The 26,364-nt window shown below is 43.0% G+C and overlaps 2 protein-coding genes across 2 annotated transcripts; both read right to left on the bottom strand.

Moving 5' to 3' along the window:
- Positions 1 to 2,158: 2,158 nt before the first annotated feature.
- On the bottom strand, positions 2,159 to 9,080 carry LOC146577082 (stonustoxin subunit alpha-like). Its single transcript, XM_085267622.1, has 2 exons — positions 9,068 to 9,080; positions 2,159 to 3,564 (listed from the first exon to the last, which is right to left on the bottom strand). Exons 1-2 carry the CDS (start codon positions 9,078 to 9,080, stop codon positions 3,026 to 3,028), a joined length of 552 nt encoding a protein of 183 aa, XP_085123748.1. The 3' UTR covers positions 2,159 to 3,025.
- A 5,922-nt stretch (positions 9,081 to 15,002) lies between these two features.
- LOC146577081 (protein NLRC3-like) lies at positions 15,003 to 18,473 on the bottom strand. The gene is made up of 4 exons (XM_085268164.1): positions 18,355 to 18,473; positions 17,284 to 17,362; positions 16,936 to 17,122; positions 15,003 to 16,807 (listed from the first exon to the last, which is right to left on the bottom strand). Exons 1-4 carry the CDS (start codon positions 18,471 to 18,473, stop codon positions 15,003 to 15,005), a joined length of 2,190 nt encoding a protein of 729 aa, XP_085124290.1.
- Between the last annotated feature and the right edge of the window lie 7,891 nt (positions 18,474 to 26,364).

Below are 26,364 nucleotides of genomic sequence, written 5' to 3'. Positions count from 1 at the left end.
ATATATAAATACAATAAAACACAGGGTCTTACATAAAATTAGTGATGCAGTTGTGCACTGAGCACCTTTCCAATGTTCCTTCCTCAGATGAGTCCAGCTGCTGAACACATTAACATCTGTATGTAAATGTAGCCGAGAACCAACCTGAGCACTGCTGGGAAAATACAAAGGCAACCATCAAAGTGCTGTATTATCTTATTTATTCTGAATGTTGACTTAGATCCACACCACGATTTATGAAACTATAGAACTAAAATAACAACAATCGTCTGCTTCTTTAAAATTTCTTTCATTACATCAAACCAGTGAAAACTGAAAAAAACAAAGAGCTGTTAGCATGTTCAGACCAACTTTGAGACAGAGACTGTAAAGTTCTGCACTTTAAATCCTGCCTGTGTTCCTGCAAATGATTCACACTGAAAGTATCTTAGTTTAGTATTGAGTGAGCCACAAAGCAGCCTGATAGCTTTAAAACAGTAAAAGTAAATGAAATTGACAGTTTCAGTGTAGCTGGATCTATTATTGGGGGGTCATGGCCCTCGTAACCCCGCCTGGTCCTGAGGTCAAATCCACCATCTTTGTTTCAGAGCTTCATGTTCTCCCGTGTTTGTGTGCGTCCTCTCCGGTACTCCGGCTTCCTCCCACAGTCCAAACACATGCAGTTAGTGGGGTCAGGTTAGCTGTGAGTGGTTGTGTCTCTGTGTTATTCCACCTTAATAAATGACTTCCTGTTAGCATGAAGTGCTTCTGTAGGACTGATGTCATTTTCATGGTTGGATCATTTAAATGAAGCTGGACTCAGATGCAGTAAATAAGCTGATTGATCATTAATGAATAAAGCTGGTCAAACACATCACGTGGACACATGTGATTGTGTGTTGTATTGATCCCAATGCTGGTATCAGTCCTGGATCAATAACACTGGATGGATGCGTTCAGCATGGAGCCCTGAGCTGTGTTACAGACAAACATGGAAACTGACAGGTCTGTGTCATTCACAGTCTGTAACACTTCTAAACAACAGAGGCTGACCCAAGTGCCTCAGAGCCAGGCACGCTCACATCACAGCTCTCTAAATAAGCCAGTTTCAAAATAAGAGCTGAAAGCTGTGTTTGCTTGTGTTAGCTTATTATTGTGGAGACTAACATTCAGTGATCATGTGTTCAGACTCATAATGATTACTCTCAGAAATCCTGATCTTTGTATTTACTGTGTGTTGGATCAATAACTGAGATTCATGGTATCACACAGCTGTGCTGCTGCTGATGTCAGCACATCTGGAACAATACGAGGTATCTGCTACCAGACTGAGCAGGACGTGAGACCTGTGGACTGTTTAAAGCTGTCCCTCCACAGCTCACTCAGACCTGATCCACACCTCAGTGATATTCTCTGACTTCCTCAGTAGAGACAGAAACCATTCAGATCTGGGACCATCAGCTGACTGATGATGTCACACAGACTGTGTTTTTCAGGAACAGTGATTCTGATGTGAGCCTGCTAGCTGACAGCAGACCTGATGAAAGCACATGTTCACATCTGTGAGGACAGACTGGACTCTTTGACTGCACCTTGGTTCTCCTCAGAGGTCTGTACAGGAGCATGTCCACCCCCACTGAAGATCTCAGTCACTGTGAAACATAGAAAGCTGCTTGTGTGGCCTCTGCCTCACATGTAGATACAGCTACAGGTTTCTCTGTCAGTCAGACTGAAACAGTGTCCTGATGCTGCATCATTCAGCTCTGTGCCCCAGTCAGCATCACTGGGAGCTACCAGTGTTTCTGCCCTTTTCCTGTAACACTACACTCAGCACAGGCTCAGCTGGTATCCAGTGTTGGACTTTGGCTTCAGCTGCTGTGATAGATCCTCTAACATAGATCAGCTCTGCTACATGTTGTTAGATAAGTGCAGCTGCTGTCATGTCCTGATGTTTCTCTGGCTCAGCAGCTTCTCCATCAGAGGTTCACATGGAGCTGATCCAGTATCTCCAGTAACTGTGTTCTGTGCCTCACTGGTTCATCCTTCTGTCTGTGTGACGTCAGTCAGATGTTGAAGTTAAACTCTGTAATCTTCACTGTGTCACAGAGTTCAGTGAGTCCCGTTATTCACAGTATCAATCAGATCATCAGAGAACAGCTGATCAGCAATCAGTGGTGCCAACAGCGCCTCCTGTGGTGAGAGGATGCAATAATGCAATGTAGCATTTTTCCACTCAACACTTGCAGTCATGGAAACTGTCTGTTGGATCTGTGTGACGTTGCTTTCTTGGTTAGAGTTCCTCACAAATGTCCAGATGATTCTTCTAATGAGGCGTCGACCATGTTTGCAGCTCTTTGGAAGAAAACGTCGCCCTTTGCCATCCTTACTTTTCTTTGACTTCTTCAAATGCAGCTGAACTCCAGCTGGTATTTTCTTGGACTTTGCAGCTGTTTCTGGTCATCAGTTCATTCCTGCAAACCTCTGAAGCTGAACAACAATGATGCTGCATTGCTGGCTGATCCCAAAAGGTTGATTCTGTTCATCTGGACGTTTTCAGAAACGTTTGCTCACTGATCAGGTGACTTCTTCAGTCTCAGCTGACTGCAGCTTTACAAGCTTACAAACAGCACATTTGCACAATGACTGAAAGCAGCAGCACCTGATATATATGATACTAATATAATACATATACATATATAATCCATACTAATGATGAAGGAACTGAGCTCACAGTCCATTGTTCATTCAGTGAACTACTCAGTTTATTTTGGGCCTCAGAAATGCTCACTCTGTTTGTACATCACTGTCAGCAATAGACTCATTCTGCTGTGTGGACAGGAACACATGTGACATCACTTCCTGTTTGGTTGTGACTGAAGAGGAAGAAGTTTACAAGGAATCATTTAGAAGAGTTTCAAACATCAACTGATTGAATCCATGAATCTGAAAACGTGTTTGTGAGTGAAAGAGACAGACATGTACAGACTGAACTATCTGTTCAACAGTCAGAGTGTTTCTGTAACAGGAGACACTCTTTACACTCCACTCAGCACAGGGACACTGAGGAACCAGGAGACCAGACATAAAAACCAGGATAAAGAGTTTGAGTGAATGTGGTGTTGAAGGTGTGGAGGTGGATCAGAGTGTCAGAGGAGACTCTGTAGAAGGACAGAGTGCCAGCAGGACAGTCCACATACACTGCTGCTCTGTTAGAGACAGAGGAGGAGGAGGAGGAGGAGGAGATGGATGTTTTTATTTTATTGTGCCAGACAGAACGAGGACCATCACCAGAGCAGTACAGACTCCAGGACTGATCATTGTATCCAAACAAACAGTCAGCACCGACTCCTTTCCTTCTGATGCTTCTGTAACTCACTGATATATAAACAACTCCTCTCCACTCGACCTCCCAGTAACAGCGACCAGTCAGACCATTTCTACACAGCAGCTGAGGATAAACATCAAATCTGTCTGGATGATCAGGATATGACTGAACCTCCTCCACACGTGTCACCTTCCTGTTGTTGTCAGACAGTTGGAGCTTTGTGTTCACTGTGTTTGTGTCGATTGTGAGTTGACAGGAATCTGATGGAGAGAACAAACACAATCCAGCTGCAGTTATTGATCCATCATCTGTTCATTGATTGACACTTTGATGATGACTCCTGACATGATGAAGATGGTTGAATGTGTGCTGCTTTGTTTTCATGAATCCCATTAAAAACACACTTACACTTCCTCAGACCTGGTCTCAACCATCGGACTCCAGCAGGCTCCACCCTGAAAGGAGGAGGGGGGTCAGAGCAGCACAGTCAGCATGCACACATGGACATTACATGGCTCTCACACACACACTGTTACACACTGAGCTCAAAGCTCGGCTCCACTGTTTTATTCAAAGAAATCTACATTTATTTATCAGCACATTTAAAAACAGCTTGAGCCAAAGTGCTGCACAGAGTAGAGAGAAAATAGGAAACATACACAGTAATGACTATAAAGACTGGTCAGGATTGAAAGCTACAGAGTACAAATGTGTTTCCAACCGGCTTTTAAAAATGTCCAGTGTTGGTGACGACCTGATGTGAAGGGCGACTGTTCCAGAGTTTGGCTGCAGCCATCGATAAAGCTCACCTCTGTTTTTACGTCTAGTTCTGGTCAGAAGCTGCTTATCTGCAGACCTGAGGGCTCCACTTGGATTCTTTTGTTAAAGAGAGATAAGATGGAGCCAATCCATTCACAGATTTAAAGACAACCAGATCTGGAAGTGGATTCTACCACGTACTGGTAACCAGTGGAAAAAGCTGGTGATGGGTCGTCTAGCACAGACCCACCGCTGGAAGCAGACAATTGATGAGGGAGAGAACTGTGACAGCGCCGTTCCTTCACTTGACCTCAGTCGCTCTCGTCTGCTCCCTCGTAACACTGCTCTTTATTGAGCTTACATGAATATGCACAAGTTCATTATGACGTCTTACACAGGTATGAACAAAGAGTACCAGTCTGTGCATAGTGTGTGTGTGTGTGTGTGTGTGTGTGTGTCTGTGTGTCTGTGTGTGTGTGTGTCTGTGTGTCTGTGTGTGTCTGTGTGTGTCTGTGTGTGTGTGTGTGTCTGTGTGTGTCTGTGTGTGTGTGTCTGTGTGTGTCTGTGTGTCTGTGTGTGTCTGTGTGTGTCTGTGTGTCTGTGTGTGTCTGTGTGTGTGCGTGTGTGTGTGTTCCAGATGTGACCCTGTGACCCCAAAGCTGGTGCTAAGAGTCCAGCGGTCCCCCTAACAAAGGGCTCTTATACTTAACCAGACACAGAGTAGGTGTCCTCCTACACCAGGGGTCTCAAACTGGTGGCCCGCGGGCCAATTGCGGCCCGCAGGACGATAGTTTTTGGCCCCACCTTAATATGAAAATGTAATGTTAGTTTGATAATGTATGACACTTTACAGTGTTGTGGGCGGAGCTGAATTAACCCACCAATCAGGGTGGGATATGGATCTCAGGGGACACCAGCCGGGCTTGATGCAAGCAGGGAAACATTTCTCAATGAGTCAAAGTTCCAGCAGCGTTGCCCTGGAGTGTTTCTTTCTTTCCTGTGCCTGGCTGGCTTCCTCCTTTCTATTGGGCAAACGCCGACATTCGCCCCAGCGCGCTGCGTTCACAACACTTCAAAAAAAGTTGTTTTTTTAAGTTGCTGCCCAGCGGGACATTATACGTATATAGATTTATACACACGTCAGTGGGATTTAAAGTTATTTTTCCACAGAGAGAGATCTCATATTAACTCTCACAGTGATGCGTAGGCGGCGGGATAAAAGAAAAGTCATGAACTCAATGCAGCCCAATTTAGTCTGCAGTCACATAGCGACACCTGTTCATCGGCAACAACAGTCCCCGGTAACCCGGACTAATTATAGGGTCGCACCGTAATTTGTGGCTCCATGTTTTTATTTGCATCACTGCGTTTGCATTGCAGCAAACATGAACATTACATATATTTCAATATAATGTAAAAGCAGTCAAAACAACTAACATCAGAAACAGCTGATGTTATTTGTTATATGTCACGGTGTCATTTCCGCTTCTTTCTCCTGTAACAACAGCCCGGCGCCGTGAGCAGTCGCCTTTTTTGCGCTCGCTATCCCTGCACTTTCTACCATCTGCAAACGCCACGGTGTTCGTGTCGTCATGAAAGACATGAACATCGAGCGTAAAAACAAAGGAGACTGCTACCGGCTTTTTATCTGCCGATCGCCGTGCTACGGTTGCAAGAAAAAGAAGCAGAAATGACGTTCTCTACGCGTTGAGACGTTCCCCGTCCGTCGGCTAAACGCTTGATTGAAACTTCAATGCGACAGTGACACCAAGTAGAATTATAAATGTCACATAGCCCCAAACATGTCTTTTTCAAAGCCTGCGGTGAAGAGAAAGGTTGGTGATGAGCACCGACAATTTCAGGAAAAGTGGGAAATGCAATATTTCTTTGTTGAGCACAGGGGCACCCCGACCTGTCTTATTTGCACAGAGAAAGTTGCGCTGCACAAGGAATACAATTTGAAACGTCATTACACAACTAGACATGCTGAGCTGGATGCAAAATACCAGGGAGACGAGAGAGCGAACCGGGTTGCCAGTCTTAAAACAGATCTACTGAGGCAGCAAGATTTCTCCAAGAAAGCAACCAAAGAGAATAATGCAGCAGTCGGAGCCACGTGGTTAGTGAGATGATTGCTAAAGCAGGGAAGCCATTCACAGAAGGTGGATTTGTCTAAAAGTGCATATTGCAGGCTGCAAATATAGTCTGTCCGGGAAAGAAAGGTCAGTTTAGCAACATCAGCCTTTCTGCCAACACCGCAGCAGATCGCATTTCTGACCTGTCAAGTGACATTTATGACCAACTGTGTGAGAAAGCCAAATGTTTCAGTGTATACTCAGTCGCTCTTGATGAGACCACAGACATCACCGACACTGCCCAGCTCCCAATGTATGTCCGTGGTGTTGATGACAGTTTTGAAGTGATGGAGGAGCTGCTCACAGTAATGTTTAGTTAGTAAAGTTTATGGGCCCTGTTAGAATCAATATTTCATTCTCATTCTGTTGTTTGAGAACAATAACAGAAAAATGTGCACTTGAGAACAAATTTATTGTGAATTCAGCTGTGAATGTAGAGTTTGTCATTATTTAAGCTTCCATTTCCAAATGTTAGCTGACACTTTATTAGGTACACTGGTATCTATATCAGATACACCTGTGACCTAAATGTTCCTGCAAACAGACTCCTTGGAGACCCCTACATAAATATCCATGAACTATCCAGCTAGACTAGTGTGTCTGTCCCTGAAAATATTCCTGCATGTGTGATTGTTCATGTCTCATCTGCAGGAAACAAACAGGAAGTGAGTGAAGGACACAGGAAATGTTTCCAGCTCTTCCTCCTCTATCAGATTTTCTCTCCATACCTGAGAGTGTCCAGTCTCCAGCCTGGATCCTTCAGTCCAGCCGACAGCAGCTTCATTCCTGGATGATTGTAGCTCAGGTCCAGCTCTCTCAGATGGGAGGGGTTGGAGCTCAGAGCTGAGGCCAGAGAAGTACAGCCTTCGTCTGTGATCAGACAGCCTGACAGACTGCAGACACACAAAACAACAATCAATCTGTCAACAATCGTTTTCTCTTTGTCACAATAACATCTATCCATTTACATCCATTCAATGTAACTTTATTTAAAAGTGACAATTCCCAATGGACAACAACAGTCATCTGAAGCTGTTTAACAGTGTAAGGTAACAGCCTCCAATATTAGAGAGAAAGTCCCAAACATCAGACAATTGTGGAGATACAGAAATTCTTTTATTGCTGCCATATAATCTGCATCATTATAACTGCATTAATAATGTTCTTTACAGCATTATTCCATCTAATAATATTTCTCACAGTATTGATATTGCATTAAAGTTGTCTATTGAACATGTTCATTTGAGGATCCTTCCATTATGTTAACTTTTATTACAGGTACGGTTAGAAGTATTTTATACACATTGCATATTTGTGCTTATGTCGAGTTGATGTTCGGTTCATTAAGGGTCTTAAGCTTCACTGGTGTGACTGTCCAGGTGATACATGCTGAGGGAAACTAGAACAGGATGATTGCATGGATGCTTACAATACATATAACACATATAATCTAGGAATGTGTCAGGCCTGAGGCCTTAACTCATTTGGTGTCTCACTATATTTACTCTACTTGGCAACAGATGACCAGAGTCAATAATTAGCCCCAGAGACCCTGAGGGCTTGAAGTTTATTACCTTGTATGGAAGGTGTTACAGAAAAGAGAAGTTCTGTGTCTGTTTATAGCCATTAAACATGTACAAGATGTACCATTAACTGTGACTAATGTCTGGAACCTATTTTACTCTGACTATTTTTATTGACGCCATGGGGGGGCGTATACCCCACTGCTTTGTAAGTGTCCACAACATGTATTTTTGGCAGAAGACATAGGCTGATGTTTTCTCCTGTGTGTTAATAAACTCATCGTTTGATTGCACTTCTCTGGGGCCTCCGTGGTTTGTCTCACTGCTCTACATTGATAGATTTCACGACACAATCCACTGTGAGCAGCACTTGGTGATGGTGGGAAGAAGAACTCCCTTTGACACAAAGATCCTCCCAGTGAAAACAGGCTCCAGGAGGAGCATCTACCATGACTGGTTGCAGGGTGAGGGGAAAGAGAAGAGATGAGCTCAGAGAGACAAGAACAAAACAGAGAGACAAAAGTTAAGGACATGCAGTAGTGACATATAAAAGCATCAGGAGTGAAAAGAGGGGAGAAGAAAGCAGAGCATCATGGGAAGTCCACCAACAGCCTGAGCCTATAGCAGCATAACTAAGGGATGGTTCAGGGTCACCTGATCCAGCTCGAACTATAAGCTTTATCAAAAAGGAAAGTTTGAAGCTGATCTTCAAAGTAGAGAGAGTGTCTGTCTCCTGAACTCAAACTGGGAGCTGCTGCCACACCCAGTCCAACATAGCCAGGCTGAGTCGTTAGATTAGTCCAACGTAAAGTCAGAAAGTCATTATTTATGTCTCATTTTAGTGCAAATGTAGAAAAACTGTCCAAAAGTTATTTCTAAATCTGATATTAAACAGTTTAAATGGTGAAAAAAGCTGTAAAGAAAACAGAAAGAGTCAATAAAAGCCTCTTTAGAGGGTCACCAGTTTAAAACTCAGACATTTAAACTGGTGATTCTCCTTCTCTACTCCATTTCCTCTCTAGACTTCCTGTTGCTAGGAGGGATTTGATTGGCTGAACGTCCTTTTAGCCTTTCTTTAGTTCTTTGGGTGCTAATCAAAGAGGAAAACACACGAGTCATGTGACGTGACATAAGGAGCGCTCTGATTGGTTGGGATTGACAAACTATGGTGCTGTTTGCAAGCTTCGCTTTGCAGAGGTAAGAAAATCTCTTAGATAGCGACGAGACGCTCCACAGTGACATTTCCACACTTTGGAGCTTCTGAAGTGCAGATGTTTGGAAACGCTGCTCCAACGTGTGGTTCAAACACTCAGGTCACGTGACCTCAGCTGCCACAGGTGGCATACCTGCTGCTTCCATGTTAGCATGTTAGCTTCAACAGGTGGTCAGTGTGAGAGCAGAAGATGATATCAGTGACATCCAAACAAGGAAGGAAGAGACTGTTGAAGGCAGTGAGCTGTGACTGCTGTGAACAGTGTCCTCACACTATTTTCTCCCTGTGTCAAGATACATGCTTCAGCTGCAACACACCACAAACACCTTTATACAACTAAATATACTGAGAGCACACTGCTGTGGTTGCTCTGGTAACCATCCATATATCCAGATGTTTGGGGCCGAGTCTGCTTCCTCATCCTTGGTTCAACCCTCAAAGTTTAATGTGGTTTTTTTGTGATTTGGTTTTATTTGTTGTTCTATACACTGTGAAACAAAGCTAGAAGCCCCTGTGGTACAGTGGGGGACTCAAACCCAGGACCCAACCTGCTCCAACAACAGTCAGAAGGATTTTGTTAAGTCTCATTTTCTCCTCATTAGGAAAACATCAATAATGAAGAGCACATGTTTATAGAGGCACATTCAGACCAATGACAACAGTCCATTCACACTGCCCTCCACCTTTTTAAATGTGAGTAAACACATCATGGTTCTGGTGCTGATGTGGTATCAGGGACAGGTGATGATTTTGAACTCAGTCTGAGGTTTGATTACATTGAACCTGCACTGCTTTATCCTGTTTATGACACATTTATACTCAAAGTCGCAGCTGGATGACAAAGAACGAGGAGAAACACATTTGTTGAGAGAATTGTTAACAAATGTGGTGAGAGTGTTGTAATAGTTACAGACAGAACTATGATTTATTTATTTAAATGCATTCAAGGACATTTTTTTACTCACGTTATGTCTCTTCCACGATGTTATTTTTCTCTCCTACAACGTACGTTACAATTACAATTACATGACCATTTATCCAAATTAGGCGATGACATCATTTAGCGACTTCCAGCGACTTTTAGGACAGCCAATAGCGATTTTCCTTACTGAGGAATTGGCAACACTAGGAGCAGTGGGTGGATGGCAGCATCATCATGAAGGATCAGTGTGAGAATACATCATCATCCACAAAGAAAACCAGTCTGCGTGTCTGACGCTCTTGTTAGAAAGACGCAGTCGCAGCTTGTGGGTGCAGTTAGCTGGTTTGCTAGTTAGCTGCTCTGCTAGTTAGCTGGGAGCTAACTCACTCGAACATTTGATGCTAAACTCTATAAACTGTGTGAGCAGCATTCATTGCTGCTCTGTGTTACTCTCCAGCCTCTCTTTCACTTAGTCCTCTCAGTTTTTTCCTCCTTACAAACTAGAAAACCTTCTTTTTCAGCTTCTTTCACCCGAGCTGTGGCTAAGTTGCTACCAGCACGCAGGCTCGGTGTGTACAAATTCATGGGCTGCGTCCTCCTGAGGACACATTTGTAGACCGATTACGTCACAGCGACGCACCGACGGCTGTCCAAATTCCTCTGAATGCAGCCGACAAATGCGTCCTCCTTTCCCCGAATTTGAAGGATGGGTCGGGTGTGTCCTTCGTGGCCCACCATATCCCAGAATTCATAGTGCGGCCCAGCCAAACTCCAGCTTCCAGTAATGGCGACCGCTACTAAGTTTTAAAATTACTCTTATTAATCTTCCTGGGTCACAAAATAAACTTTTAACATATTTTCAGGGGAGAATGTGGGTGTGTAAACTTCAAATATCTGCTCGGTTTATCAAGATATCGCATATTTGCAAAAGTGCAAAAGTGCTTCGACGTTTTCAGCGACGTCTGTTACCCAGCTAGTCGAGAGCTCGAGGGTCACTGAAGCCGCAGAGAACGGCACAACTCCCGGCACATCATTTTCAGATCACCGTGGACTTTCGCTACTCAGGTTAAAAGTAATATTAGTAACATATGACTGAATCTATATCTCACTTAAAGCTTTCTGTAAATGAAAGAATCAGTGAAAATGAGGCGCTTCAACTGATTTTAAACAAAAACACTGAACATAACCTGGTCCAGACCAGGTTATTGGTTCAGCATCAGTAACCACGGTGATGTAGCCAAGTAGAAACAGAGCTAGACAGACAAACATTTATGCTCACAATCACACATCTCCAGTTAACCCAGCATGCATGTTCTTGGACTGTGGGAGGAAGCAGAGAACCTGAAGACAACCCACACAGGCCACACTATCACTCTTATTTACAGAATTATAATCTAATTAGATGATAAAGTAATAAATTATTTGGTATTTTAATGAAAATACATTTTAAGCAATAGTTTATAAGTCAACAATTATAGTTAAATAAAGTGACAAATCAAACAGTCAATAAAACCTTCTACAGCTGAAACTAATGTAGACAATGTTGGGGTAAAAATCAGAGACGATAACTACCAAAATAAAACAGGAAGTGAATAACATTCAAGCTCACTTTAAGCTCAACAGTCAAATTCTGTTTTGTATTAATCTATTGTTTTGAATTTTTGTTTACATTTTATGTTTAAGTGAGGCAATGAGTCATATCACTATGACCAAATATATATTTCATCTTTTCAGTCAGAAATAATCAATTGATCATATTTTTATTACTAAATGTTTCTGAAAATCAAATTCTGATATCTGAACAAACAGCTCTGTAAAAACCTTCAGCATACAGGAATCGAACTAGAAGGTTTGGTGGATGAAGCACTGCTAAAATAAAGATTTTGGACTCAGAGGAGCAGATGGGACATTTCATTGCAAATGAAAAAGAGAAAGTGAACAAATATCACTAAAAACCCCAGACGCTAATTTCTACATTAAGACTTTTTTAAAAATCAATTTCCTGTTTATGCAGTAATAGAAATCAGGTTTAACGTGATCATCATTGGAAAATTTTAAATCTTGACCTGAGAGTTTCCATTTTACAGTGTGGACTCTTCACTCCAGCAGACAGAAGCTTCACTCCTGAATCCTGCAGGTCAGAGTTACTCAGGTCCAGCTCTCTCAGACTACAGGACTGGGAGCTGAGAGCTGAGGACAGAGCTTCATAGCCTCTCTCTGAGAGCTTACAGTGACTCAGTCTGAAAAATGACAGATAAACATTAAACAAACACTGTTGTTAAGTTGCAATGAGGGTGCACTAAAGAGTTTTTAGATTTAGCAATTAATCCTGTGTTTTTACTGAGAGTCAACAAATGGATGACGCTGACATTTGTTAACTGACAATGGTCAATCAATTCTGGTATTCTATTGCAAATGCCAATTGGGCTCCATGTGCCGGGCAGTGCATTAGCACCAAAGTAGCTGACATATTGATCAATAACTCTCTGCTCATTAAATTATCATAAAACTATTACAGAAGTTTAACTGACTTTTTTCCCATTTAGTGGATTCTTATTGGTTAATTCTGTCAATTGATGAAAAGCACAACATAACTTGATCTCACCTCAGAGTATTCAGTTTGCAGTCTGGACTTCTCAGTCCTGCAGAAAGAAACTTCACTGCTGGATCCTGCAGGTTGTTGTTACTTAGGGCCAGCTCTCTCAGTGTAGAAGACTGGGAGCTGAGAGCTGAGGACAGAGCTTCACAGCCTCTGTCTGAGAGATCAGGGACACTCAGGCTAAAAAACAAAATAAAAACACAATTTGAAAAACTGTAATTTGATAACAAACTGTTATCAAATGACAAGTTAAATGAACTCTCTGACCAGTTACAGAGACTCAGTCTGGGGGAACAGAAAATATTTTAAAAGTCCACGTAGTAAAGAGATTAGAAATGTGGCAGATGATTATAACTTTAGACTAAAAAGGTCCCTCTCGCTCATATATTTATTAAAACAAGAATAAACGCTCATCTTGATTTGCTTTGAATTTTTATTGACTTCTTATGCTGATTCATAAAGAATATGACTTCATCTGACCTGAGAGACTGAAAAACAATCAAGCATGCATGACTGAATCTGCCAGCAGCTGCAGATCCTTGGAGCTGTACTGGTGATGCTGATTGTAACATATAGAAGTGAACTCCTCTTCAGCTGAGCAATAAGACCAGAGGAGGAATGAGGGAGTTGATCACCTATGGGTCCATCACAGTCTTTGAACGTCTTCAGTCAGTACAGAATGATGCTGCGAGGCTTTTAACCAGCACATGAAACAGACTGGACATTACTCCAGTTTAATCTCTTCACACTGGTAACCAGTTCATTTTAGGCTTTATTTAAAGTTTTAGTCCTTACTTTAAGTCCCAGTCTATATTTCTGACTTTCTACAATCCTACAGCTCTTCTCACATCTGAGATCTTCCAGTTAAAGGCTGTTACTGGTCCCACTAACTCATTTATTCAGACTCTAGTTTTAATTGTCGGTCCTGAGGCTCAGAGAGAGAAACTCTTGTCTAAATTAGAGGCATTTTCACTATGTCCTTCGCTACAAGTGAAAAACCTGGGTGTTATTTTTGACTCTGAGCTTGGTTTTATCCCACATGTTAAACATGTAACTAAAATTGGATTTTATCATCTAAAAAATATAGCCAGAGTCCGCCCTATTCTCTCTCGGGCCAACACGGAGATGCTGATGCATGCTTTTATTACCAGTCGCATTGATTACTGTAATGCCCTGCTCTCTGGTCTTCCTAAGAAGAATATTTCAACTTTACAACTTTTACAAAACTCTGCAGCTCGTGTGCTGACGAAGACCAGAGGGCGGGCCCACATTACACCGGTTTTAGAATCGCTGCACTGGCTCCCCGTGTGTTTCAGGATCGACTTTAAAGTTCTTTTATTGGTTTTTAAATGTCTTAATGGTCTTGGGCCTTCCTATCTCTCAGATCTGCTTTTACCATACGAACCCTCGCGGACCCTGAGGTCCTCTGGTACTGGCCTTTTGATTGTCCCTAAAGTCAGGACACATACTCACGGAGAGGCAGCTTTTCAGTGGTATGGTCCTCGTCTGTGGAACAGCCTGCCGGAGGAGCTCAGGGCCGCAGAGAACGTACATGTTTTTAAGAACAGGCTCAAGACCACCTTTTTAATTTAGCTTTTACTTAGCGTTTATTTATTTTATGCTTATTTATTCTATCCTGTTATTCTATTATTAATTTAGGATTTACCTAATATTTGTTTGATTTTATTCTTATTCATTTTTTAATCTTCTTATTCTATTTATATTTATATTATATCCTGTTCTTATTTATTTTATCATTTTACCCTATATATATTGTATTGCGTCATATCTCCAGTGTTTCCTCGGAGGGCGCTCTCTGCACCGGGGCTGTTATTGACCGTGGCTGCTGGGTCTCTGGGGTCCTCTCAGCCTGGCTGGGGGGCTCCTTTGCCTCCCTCCTGCTGTGTGCCCAGCCTGGAGGCTGCGGTCTGTGACCGGCTCCCGGTGCAGACGGCTCCCTGTTATAGTGTTTCCTCACTTGGCTCATGCGAGCCCAGCCCAATTTTTACTCTTTAAGTGTGCGCGTGTGTGTATGTGTGTGTGGGTGGGGGGATATATGTGTATTGAGAGTGTGGGGAGTGAGTTGGAGGGTGGGGTGGGCTGCTTTTAACTATGTAAAGCACTTTGTGCTACATTTTCTCTGTATGAAAAGTGCTTTATAAATAAAGATTGATTGATTGATTGATAGTATTCAGAGTGGCCTTTAACTAGTTTTAGGCTGTATGATGTTCAGTGTTTGCTGTTTAATGTTTTTATCTTCTGTGTTTTTATTGCCTGTTTCTATTGTAAAGCACTTTGTGGTTTTTCACCTGTGAAAGCTGCTGTATAAATAAAGTTTACTTACAGGATGATTCTGGATATGACTTTGATAAAAGCTGACACCCAGATATGTCTAAGACACTGACATTTACTGCTGCTATCAAACATTAACTCTAATATACTGTATTTAGTGCTGATGACCAGTCAAATAAATATGTTTAAGTTTTTAAGGGTCCATCACACATTACACTGTTTATGTTAAAAGTAAAGACATGAGTACAAATGTACTCACAGAGCTTTGTTGGAGGCTTTGACCACTGGCAGCAGCCTCAGAAGAGCCTCCTCTGAAGCAGAGTATTTCTTCAGGTCAAACACATCCAGATCTTCTTCTGATGACAGTAAGATGAAGACCAGAGCTGACCACTGAGCAGGAGACAGTTTACCTGTGGAGAGACTTCCTGATCTCAGGGACTGTTGGATCTCCTCCACTAGAGAACGATCATTAAGTTCATTCAGACAGTGGATCAGATTGATGCTTTTCTCTGCAGACAGATTCTCACTGAGCTTCTCCTTGATGTACTGGACTGTTTTCTTATTGGTCTGTGAGCTACTTCCTGTCTGTGTCAGCAGACCTCGTAGGAGAGTCTGATTGGTCTGCAGTGAAAGACCCAGGAGGAAGCGGAGGAACAAGTCCAGGTGTCCATTCGGACTCTGTAAGGCCTTGTTCACAGCACTCTGGTGGAGAGATTGAAGTTTTGGTTTGTTAAATAATTTAGACTTCTTGGAGGTTGTTTGTTTGTCTTCCAGCAGATTGAGTCCAGAGTTGCTGAAGGTCAGATGGACATGAAGAGCAGCCAGAAACTCCTGAACACTCAGATGGATGAAGCAGAACACCTTGTCCTGGTACAGTCCTCTCTCCTCTTTAAAGATCTGTGTGAACACTCCTGAGTACACTGAGGCTGCTCTGATATCGATGCCACACTCTGTCAGGTCTGATTCATAGAAGATCAGGTTTCCTTTCTGCAGCTGATCAAAAGCCAGTTTTCCCAGAGACTCCATCATCTTCCTGCTCTCTGGACTCCAGTGTGGATCTGTCTCAGCTCCTCCATCATACTTGACCTTCTTCACTTTGGCCTGAACCACCAGGAAGTGGATGTACATCTCAGTCAGGGTCTTGGGCAGCTGTCCTCCCTCTCTGGTTTCCAGCACATCCTCCAGAACTGTAGCAGTGATCCAGCAGAAGACTGGGATGTGACACATGATGTGGAGGCTTCGTGATGTCTTGATGTGGAAGATGATCCTGCTGGCCTGCTCCTCATCTCTGAATCTCTTCATGAAGTACTCCTCCTTCTGTGGGTCAGTGAACCCTCTGACCTCTGTCACCATGCCAACACAGTCAGGAGGGATCTGATTGGCTGCTGCAGGTCGTGTGGTTATCCAGAGGCGAGCAGAGGGAAGCAGTTTCCCCCTGATGAGGTTTATCAGCAGCACATCCACTGAGGTGGACTTTCTAGGGTCAGTTAGGATTGTAGTTTTGTGGAAGTCCAGAGGAAGTCGACACTCATCCAGACCATCAAAGATGAACACAACCTGGAAGTCTTCAAAGCTGCAGATTCCTGCTTCTTTGGTTTCAGTAAAGAAGTGATGAACAAGTCCCACCAAGCTGAACTTTTCCTCTTTCAGCACATTCAGCTCTCTGAAAGTGAATGGAAATATGAACTGGATGTCCTGGTTGGCTTTGTCTTCAGCCCAGTCCAGGCTGTATTTCTGTGTTAAGACAGTTTTCCCAATGCCAGCCACTCCCTTTGTCAGCACTGTTCTGATTGGTTCATCTCTTCCAGGTGAGGCTTTAAAGATGTCTTCTTGTCTGATGGTTGTTTCTGGTCTGTCTGGTTTCCTGGATGCTGTTTCAATCTGTCTGACCTCATGTTCATCATTGACCTCTGCAGTCCCTCCCTCTGTGATGTAGAGCTCTGTGTAGATCTGATTCAGGAGGGTTGGGTTTCCTGCTTTAGCGATGCCCTCAAACACACACTGGAACTTCTTCTTCAGGGTGGATTTAAGGTTACGATGACAAACTGCAGCTTGAAGTTCTGAATGAGAAGAAAAATAAACACTCAATTCCAAAAAGAACTAATCTTTAAAACATGTTGCTCCATCTTCCATCTCTGGAAAATGTTCATTTATCCAGCAGCTTAAATCTTTAGATAAATCCTCTTACTGCTCTGCAGACGGTCAGCCAGCTCCTCCTGCTTCATTCTCCTCAGGAAGTCCACTGTGATCTTCACAAATGCCTCTCTGCTGCTGCTCCTCTGACTCTCTAAGCATTCTGGGTAATCTGGACTCAGAACCTTCTGGATCTTCTTCAGCTCGTTCTTCACAAAAGTGATGATGTTGTCCTCCAGCAGCTGGAACAGAATATTTATGAATGAGCCAATCAGACTGAAATCATGGAGCCAAACATCAGATCCATGTTGGACACACTGACGATCCACTGGTCTACAAAGAGCAGCATGGAGATGACTGTGAACAGAACAGATGTAACAGTAGTTGTTGTACATGTACAGACCATAAATATGGAGTCCAGCTGTGTTTGATGCTGCTGGGCAGACTGACCACTGGGAACCTCTGAGCTCTGCTGGTCCACTCTGTGGAGGAACCATGAAGGATTAGATCAACACAGGATAAAGATCCAGGAGTTTCTGCTCAAATAACTTCATCTGAATCAAGTCTGTCAAGTTTTAAACTCTCAGATTGTGAACATATCAGTAATTTTCAGTCTGTTTTCATGGACGTCCTTTCAGTGGTGATGTCAGGGATGATTTTGAAGAAGCTCATCAAACTGAACCATCAGCAGATCACTGCTCCAAAACCAGAACATGATCCGAGTCTCCCTCCACCACCAGAACACCAGCTTTACTAACGTGGTAGATCAGTGTAGTACAGATCAATAACTGATGAGTCATTTGATCAAAATCACTGAGTGCTTCACGTCTGACCCTCTGATGCTTCTGTAGACATTTTGCATATTTAATGAATGTCTGACAGTTTTACATTCATTCTATGAACACAGTGGAAATGTTGTGTTATAGTCTCCATGTTGTTTCCAGCATCATAAATTCTTAAGTTCAGAAAATTAGATTCTTTCTTCACAGCTGAAAAACAACAACATTTATTCTCTATTGAAATCTGCATCGTCCACTCCAAAGGTCACAATCTGAAGGTAACATCTGGTTTTGTTCCCTGTGGTTAACTCTGAGCATCAGTATGGTGGGATTTATCCACTACATCCACACCACTGTGGTTCAGTGTTGTCCTGATGGAGTAACAGCAGCCAGTATGATCCAGGCTTTAGCTGCTGGGTCTCTGTGTGACCTCTCAGACTGTTTAACAGATCAGACACAAAGAGAATCAGAGCAGCTCTGTTCTTTAAAGACAAACATGAACCCACTCAGGTCACACTTTCCCCACAGATATGAGCATCACTGTCCTCAAACAGCAAATGACCAAGTCGAACATTTGGATCTTTTCTCTTTCATTGTTTTCTTTTTAATGAATCTTTGTAACAATCTGAGGATGTTTCAGGTCATATTTATCCAGGAAACACAAACATGTAAAGGAGTCATCACAGCTCTCTGACCTCGTTGCTCCAGGTTCACCACTGAAGACTGGAGGGTGATCTTTGGACCAGTCACTCCTCACAGACGGACAGCTGGACCCTGCAGACTCTGCTCTGTCCTCCTCTTCCTCCATCATCATCTTCAGTCAGTCTGAGAGGTAAACCACAAACACTCAGTGAGTTCACATTAACAGGAGGAACTGAGTTACAGTCGCTGACCTCTGACCTGTCATGTGACCATGAAACCAGGTCAATATGTCTGTAGGTTCAGTCATCCAGGTCATGTGATCTAAGGAGCTTGGAGAGAAAAGAGACGTCTTTAAGTTTCTGGAAGACGTTTCATCTGAGAAGCTTCTTCAGCTCTAAAACCAAACGGTGGAGAGTCCCAGATATTTAAACCTGAGAGGGAAAGAAAGCATGTCGCTGACCCACCACTGATGTTATTTCAAGGAGGAAACTGAGAGCCTTTGCACCAGGAGCACAAACATCAGCTCCAGCAATGATCCACTGATGTGTTTTTATTCCATGTATGAATGTTGTTATTGACAGAGATGACGTTTGTGTGTCAGTGATGCAGTGACTGTTGTTGTTACCTGTACAGGCTGGTTAGACTCTATGAAACAGATCATACAGATCTCTGCATGTTAGAAGAGACTATTAAAGGTCATGAATGAGACAAAGGCAGGGAGGCGTCCTTTACAGCTAAACAGCAGAGTGAGAGAACAGCCAGCACCTCTACATTTATCACATTATACAGCAAATGTATGATACTGACAGGGATGAGAAGAATTTAGTGATTCTGATCCCATCATTGATATTACTTATTGATTCTCAGTAGCTCTGCTCTGACAGTCACCACCATCACTGAGCAGCATATCAAAGACATTTGTGCACATTAACTGCATGTTGTGGCTCAAATGTTTGTGCATGTTGGAGGCATTTCCTCTTTGTTGTGATCAGTGTTGGTCATTACTCAAAACAGTCATTATTACACATATTACACAGAACACTTTAATTAAAAGTAATGGAGTACGTTACTTCATTACTCCTCATAACATTACTTTGATGTTAAAATGAACAAATGAGCATGTAACAACATAAAGCTGAGGTACAGCCCCACACACCAACACAGATCCTGATGAGGTCACGTGATGTTTCTCTGAGTGTTTATGAACACAAATCAAAGATGAAACAGCACAAAGACACTTCAAAGTGATTCTACTGTAGAAACATGAACAGGTAGAAACCTGCAGCCTGACTGCTCATCACTTTGTTACCTGTTCAAGTTCAGCAGCAGCAGCTCACTTTATCACGGTGCTGGTCTGGGGTCAGTGTTTACTCAGCTTTAACTAGTGATGTGACGTTCTGTATCGAGGCTTCGAAGCGTGTGTCGAGTAATGGAGGGGGCGTTTCCGCGAAGCGCGTATCCAGGCTTGCTTCATTTATGGGAGGAGCTGAAAATGATGACGTCCGAAGCCTCGCTGCCCGGCTGTACCACGTGACTGGTTCAGGAAGCGGTTCGAACTTTGCCGCGAGCTATGACAGCGATATAAACCCCTCAGACAAAATGTGGGCGTTTGATGGAGAGTTGCGGTTAGTGAGAGTTAGAGACAGTTTAGAAAAAAAAATCGCCTACGACCTGCCACAGTGGAGAAACTGTTTCTTTTTAACAAAAACCAATGATGTGTCCCCTAAACACTAATCACTGTCCTTGCCTCAATGTTACAAAAGCACAACCACTGTCCACACCTCACCTCACAGTATATGATCATTTCCATTTTAGGCATTTCCAAATAATCATGTTCCATACTGCCAGTATAAATATACACAGTACACTGCATCACTACAATATACATGTTTTACACACTCCTTTTGTTGTTGACATTTACAGGCTGTGTGCAAAAAGGCCACACTCTTCAAATTCATGCCAACTAATATTTTTACGTCCAGTAGGTGTCCTACTAGAGCAAATGAAGCTTCAAGAAGCTTCGCGTTGGGGTGAACCAATTGGATGAAAAGCTTCAGTGCTTCATGAGGCTTCATCTGCCCATCACTAGCTTTAACCTCACTCTGGGTTCTTGGCTAGCCTAGCTTTAGCTTAGTGTTAGCATGCTGTGTGGCTAGCTTAGCGTTAGCTTAGTGTTAGCAGCTGTGTGGCTAGCTCAGCGTCAGAGCTCTGCAGGTGTCTCGTGTGTAAATATTAATCACAGTGACAGTAAAGGAGGTAAAGGGCTGTGACGTCATCACGTACGCTGCGTCCTCTGTGGGCTCTGAGTGAACTCAAAGTACAAACTACAAGTACACAAACACGAACGTAGCTCAGAGTGGCGGACACACTCGGCCTCGTTGGTCCAGCTGTGAGTCCGTTACCGTGAACTATGGAGCGGCAGATTTGTGCTGAACTAAGCTGCACACAGCTGATGTTAGCCAGGAAACATTACACACTGACTTTAATGGAGAGACCGGAAATACAAACACACACAGTTTGTTGTGTGAAGAAATCAAACACGAGCTGAACAAACAGTAAAGTTCCTAAAGACAAACTGTTAAAGGAGGAAACAAAGCAAACTTACAGTTTCTTCACACACCAACAACAAGCTCCACTCCACGAAGTTCAGGAAGTGAAATTAAACTTTGAGCAGGAAGGAAACACCCAAAGAGACGTTTGAGGACAATCAGGAGCATTGGAACACAGTGCTGCGTTCAGTTGCACCTCGGAAACTCCAAACCTCTGGCAGGCTGTGATTTATTTCTGCTGGTTTTCCTGTTTGAAGCACAAACATCCGTCATCAATTTGTTGTTGTTCTTCCTGCAGCGTTTAAATATTTCAGCACTGAACTGATGTTTCTTCAAAGCTCATTTCAACCTGTTGAAGTCATGAATGAAAGTGCAGACTGAGAGTGGATCACATGATGTTTGAGGTGTGTCATGTGACATGTTCAGTATTGTCACACATGTCTAGATTGTCCCTGATATCATAACTGCTCAAACACTGATGATTATATTTGAAGAATTATTCCTGATGGCAGCAAAGTTTGAATGGAGCTCTCTGTCTGTGCTGATTTGTCGCCCTCTGGAGGTCAAAGCACAAACTGCATGATGTCACTGTAACCACCACAGTGACAGGAAGTGTTTTTATGACTGAAACACTGAAATGATGCTAACGGCTGTCGTTAGGCTCACTGACAGCAGTGCTGATGTGTTCATGTCAAACACTGGCTCAGGTCACACTCCTTCATCCTTCTCCAGCGTGAGGCCGCCCTCAGACCCACAGGAGCTCTGACCTTTGACCTCCTGACCCTAACCATTTTAGTCTTGTTGCATCTTTAAATGCAAATCCATCCAAACTGTAGCCGAGCAAAAGAAGTTGGAAGCTGTTCTATGAATGATGTTGTTGAAGGAGCTTGGAAAGAAAAGCGTCTGGACTTCTTTAAGTTGCTTGATGAGGGACATGGACGTCTTAACGCCCACTCACATCCTGGGACATTTGATCACAGGAAATCACATGATAGCGTGGGGCTAGATCTCACAATGGGTTCACCCAAATCCTTGGCTGATTGAGACCCACACCCGTTTTCACGGAGGAGGAGGAGTTTCACATGCTGAACATGTGACAGCCTGGTTTAAAGGGACCAAAAGTAACTGGACACCTGATTCAGTTCAGGTTTATTCATCCGCTCCAAACCACAGCAGCAGTCACCTCCAGGGAACCAGCTGATCCATGTAACTGGGGACAGACCACAGCCCAGAGCACTGGTTCATGATGTGTTTGTGGACTGTAGGTTGTTTGGATAGAGATGAGATGTACACAGCAGTCTGTCTCTAATGTTTAATGAAACATGAACAGGTAGAAACCTGCAGCCTGACTGCTCATCACTTTGTTACCTGTTCAAGTTCAGCAGCAGCAGCTCACTTTATCACGGTGCTGGTCTGAGGTCAGTGTTTACTCAGCTTTAACCTCACTCTGGGTTCTTGGCTAGCTTAGCGTTAGCTTAGCGTTAGCTTAGCATTAACATGCTATCAGGTGTCTCGTGTGTAAATATTAATCACAGTGACAGTAAAGGAGGTAAAGGGCTGTGACGTCATCACGTACGCTGCGTCCTCTGTGGGCTCTGAGTGAACTCAAAGTACAAACTACAAGTACACAAACACGAACGTAGCTCAGAGTGGCGGACACACTCGGCCTCGTTGGTCCAGCTGTGAGTCCGTTACCGTGAACTATGGAGCGGCAGATTTGTGCTGAACTAAGCTGCACACAGCTGATGTTAGCCAGGAAACATTACACACTGACTTTAATGGAGAGACCGGAAATACAAACACACACAGTTTGTTGTGTGAAGAAATCAAACACGAGCTGAACAAACAGTAAAGTTCCTAAAGACAAACTGTTAAAGGAGGAAACAAAGCAAACTTACAGTTTCTTCACACACCAACAACAAGCTCCACTCCACACCTGGGCCCTGTGCTTCGTACGTCGCTTACTACATCCAAGATCAAATGAAACATCCAAGATCAAATCATCGCGCTAACCGTGAGCTCGCTATTCCGGTTCCCCGAACACACCTGCTGTTGACGATTAGTACAGCTGGATGAAGTAATGTGCGATCACTGGGTGCCGTAAAAGGGGATACGCATCGATAGCAGAAACAGTGATCGGCAACCCGCTGATTGGTTGGCGAAAATGGCGAAGGAGCGCGCTCGGTATTTTTCGGCAGCAGAGCAAGAACTCTTGAGTGAGGGATTTCAGGAGTTTCAGAGTTTAATTAAAACGCAAGGGAACACTGCAAAGGCTGCAAAAGCAAGGAGAGAGGGCTGGCAGAAAGTTGCTGACAAATCAAACTCGTAAGTAATCCAATAATAACAATAATAATGGAGTGGGTTTATATAGCGCTTTTCAAGGCACCCAAAGCGCTTTACAATGCCACTATTCATTCACTCTCACATTCACACACTGGTGGAGGCAGCTACAGTTGTAGCCACAGCTGCCCTGGGGCAGACTGACAGAAGCCAGGCTGCCATATCGCGCCATCGGCCCCTCTGGCCAACACCAGTAGGCGGTAGGGTAGATTTATCATATCACACCATATTATCCAATATTATATTACATTATATTATATTATAATATGTTATATTATATCCCCTTTCACATTAGAGCCACAACAGGACCCACTAGAACATGGGAACAGGTAAAAGTGAAATATAAGAATATTCTACAGAATGGTAATATTTATCACTTATATATCTTGTCGTCTCTTGGAAAGAGACCCTGGAATAATCTGTTTGTTTGTTCATAACAGCAACCAAGAAAAGGGCAGAGCAAAAACAAAGACAGGTGGTGGTCCTGCACCCCCTCGTCAACAAGTTGGTTAAGTGAATAATACCCTCACGGGAAAATCGATATCTCTCTATGAGCACACTGTCGCGCTGAGCTAAAGGATCCTGTCTGTCCCGCAATATACGCTGAATTCTGAGGACTCTCCTTATCAATCTTGCACCTTCCGCAATGGGTTGCTCGCATAAACGGACAGGATATGACTGCGACAGACTTCCCAAATCCACCTTCGCTTTTATAGCCGTGGTCTCTCATCTTGATTACACGAAGTAATTTACAATTACTACTCTGAAATATGAATTACATCTGTAATAATCACATACATGTAATAGAATGTTAATAGTACATTTCCCTTTTTTAGGGAATGACCTGTATGTATCTGTGTGACATCAATAAATGGATCAGGTGCTGCATTGTCTTTAGTTACATTGATGTTATTTATTTATGGTGAAACAGTGGTGGAATATCGCTGTTGCTTTCGTATGAATGACGCGGACATACCTGCGTGGCCGCGATCTAATCCTGTTTACATAAAGTAAATCTGCTCCCGAGCAGGTTTACACTTACGGCTCTGTTGCTATGACAGCAAGTCCCGGATGGGCTTCGGGGAACCGAACGATCCAGGATCACGCGAACTCGTCAACAATCTAATCCAGCTAACTCACTTAGCGCGGTACGAAGCACAGGCCCCTGGACACTAAACACGGACACACAGGTGAGCTGCTTCCTGGAAGGAGGTGGGACTCCACCTGAAACTCAGCACAGGTGGGAGGGGCTCAGCTCTGTGTGTGCTGATGTGTTAACTTTAAAAATATGCCGTCTGACTGCTCAGACTGAGTCAGAGTAAAGTTCACATGCTGACGTGTGGAGACATGAAACCTTGTTGTAGCTGCAGGTGTGAACACACTGATCCCAGATCAGCTCTGCTGTATTTGTAACATGAACATTTCTGCTGCAAAGCTTCAAATGTTCAGCATGTTTCTCTGTTTCCAGTCTATAGATCCAGTCACACTTTCTACCTTCACCTGTGCAGTAAAGACTGAGAGCAGAGCTGAAACCAAGCGTCCAATCAGTGAGCAGCATCAACACCTGAGCTTCATTCAGACTCTGTTATTGAAGATGTTGTTGGTACAAAGTTCATCTGCTGCTCACATGAATCCATGAAAGATTTATTTCACTGAATGTTTCTTCAAAGCTCATTTCAACCTGTTGAAGTCATGAATGAAAGTGCAGACTGAGAGTGGATCACATGATGTTTGAGGTGTGTCATGTGACATGTTCAGTATTGTCACACATGTCTAGATTGTCCCTGATATCATAACTGCTCAAACACTGATGATTATATTTGAAGAATTATTCCTGATGGCAGCAAAGTTTGAATGGAGCTCTCTGTCTGTGCTGATTTGTCGCCCTCTGGAGGTCAAAGCACAAACTGCATGATGTCACTGTAACCACCACAGAGACAGGAAGTGTTTTTATGACTGAAACACTGAAATGATGCTAACGGCTGTCGTTAGGCTCACTGACAGCAGTGCTGATGTGTTCATGTCCAACACTGGCTCAGGTCAGACTCCTTCATCCTTCTCCAGCGTGAGGCCGCCCTCAGACCCACAGGAGCTCTGACCTTTGACCTCCTGACCCTAACCATTTTAGTCTTGTTGCATCTTTAAATGCAAATCCTGTGAAATGGTCAGGGGCGGCTCTAGAGAAATTTTCTTAGGGTGGCAAAATCAAAGCCTTTTTCCCCCAAACACATATGCAGGTGGTTACATGTGGTTAAAATGATTCAAATGCAGTAAGTATGCACGTTTTTCATATAAATATAGTCTATAACTTAATTATTGTCTGTACCCACATGATTACACACTTTAGTTACATGAAACATGTGAGTTTTGATGTTATGTACTGTACAGCCTGTATATTAAATACATATGTAGCCCAATAAGTATAAACTCCAGAAAGCTACACAACATGGGGCGCTTCATTTACAAACACAAGTCTAACTTAAGTTTCACTGTTTTTGTTAGAAAACAGTCACATTGTTACAGCTTAAATTACACAAAATGTCAGAAATCTGCACTGTCATGAACAAACATGTAAACCTCATTTTTCATGATTTGTTGGATTCACCCTCTGAGGTCTGAAATACAACCGGACATTTGTGACTCCTTTGAGTTTACGTTTGTATTTCACCCTCAGATTGTTTCATTTCATTTTTTCCTCCTCTTGCTTTGTTTGGTATCTTTTCAGCTCAACTGAATTTAGTTGTTTTTTCACTGACATACTGCATTAGTATTACTATTACTATTAATGTAACTATTACTGATCTGAAATCACACAAAGAACCTAAAATCCTAGCAGTATTTTTTACTGTAAAAAAACCACAGACGTGTTGGGTAAATGTTTATAACTTGAAATGCAAATATAAATTGTACATTTTGTAAACAGATACAACTATTTATCTAAAAATGCAGCCAATACACCTGCTGTTTTTTCATTTTCTACAACCATTTAAAATAGCACTCACCTTCCTTCATTTCCACAGTGTAACATCCACCCACCTGTGTAAAATCCAAAATTCCCATGGTGTTGTTCAAAATGTGCTCTGGCACAATCATAAGCATCACTTGCTGCTGAAAACAAGAAGAAAGCCGTCCTGCTATGGGCTGAACCATTTGTTAATGTGGAGGGGGGGACAC

This window comes from Mchenga conophoros, linkage group LG3, assembly GCF_057382185.1.
Source record: "Mchenga conophoros isolate Kocher_MC1m ecotype Shallow Benthic linkage group LG3, M_conophoros_male_GT1.1, whole genome shotgun sequence".
NCBI classification, from domain to species: Eukaryota; Metazoa; Chordata; class Actinopteri; order Cichliformes; family Cichlidae; genus Mchenga; species Mchenga conophoros.
This window is presented reverse-complemented; position numbering and strand designations above follow the sequence as displayed.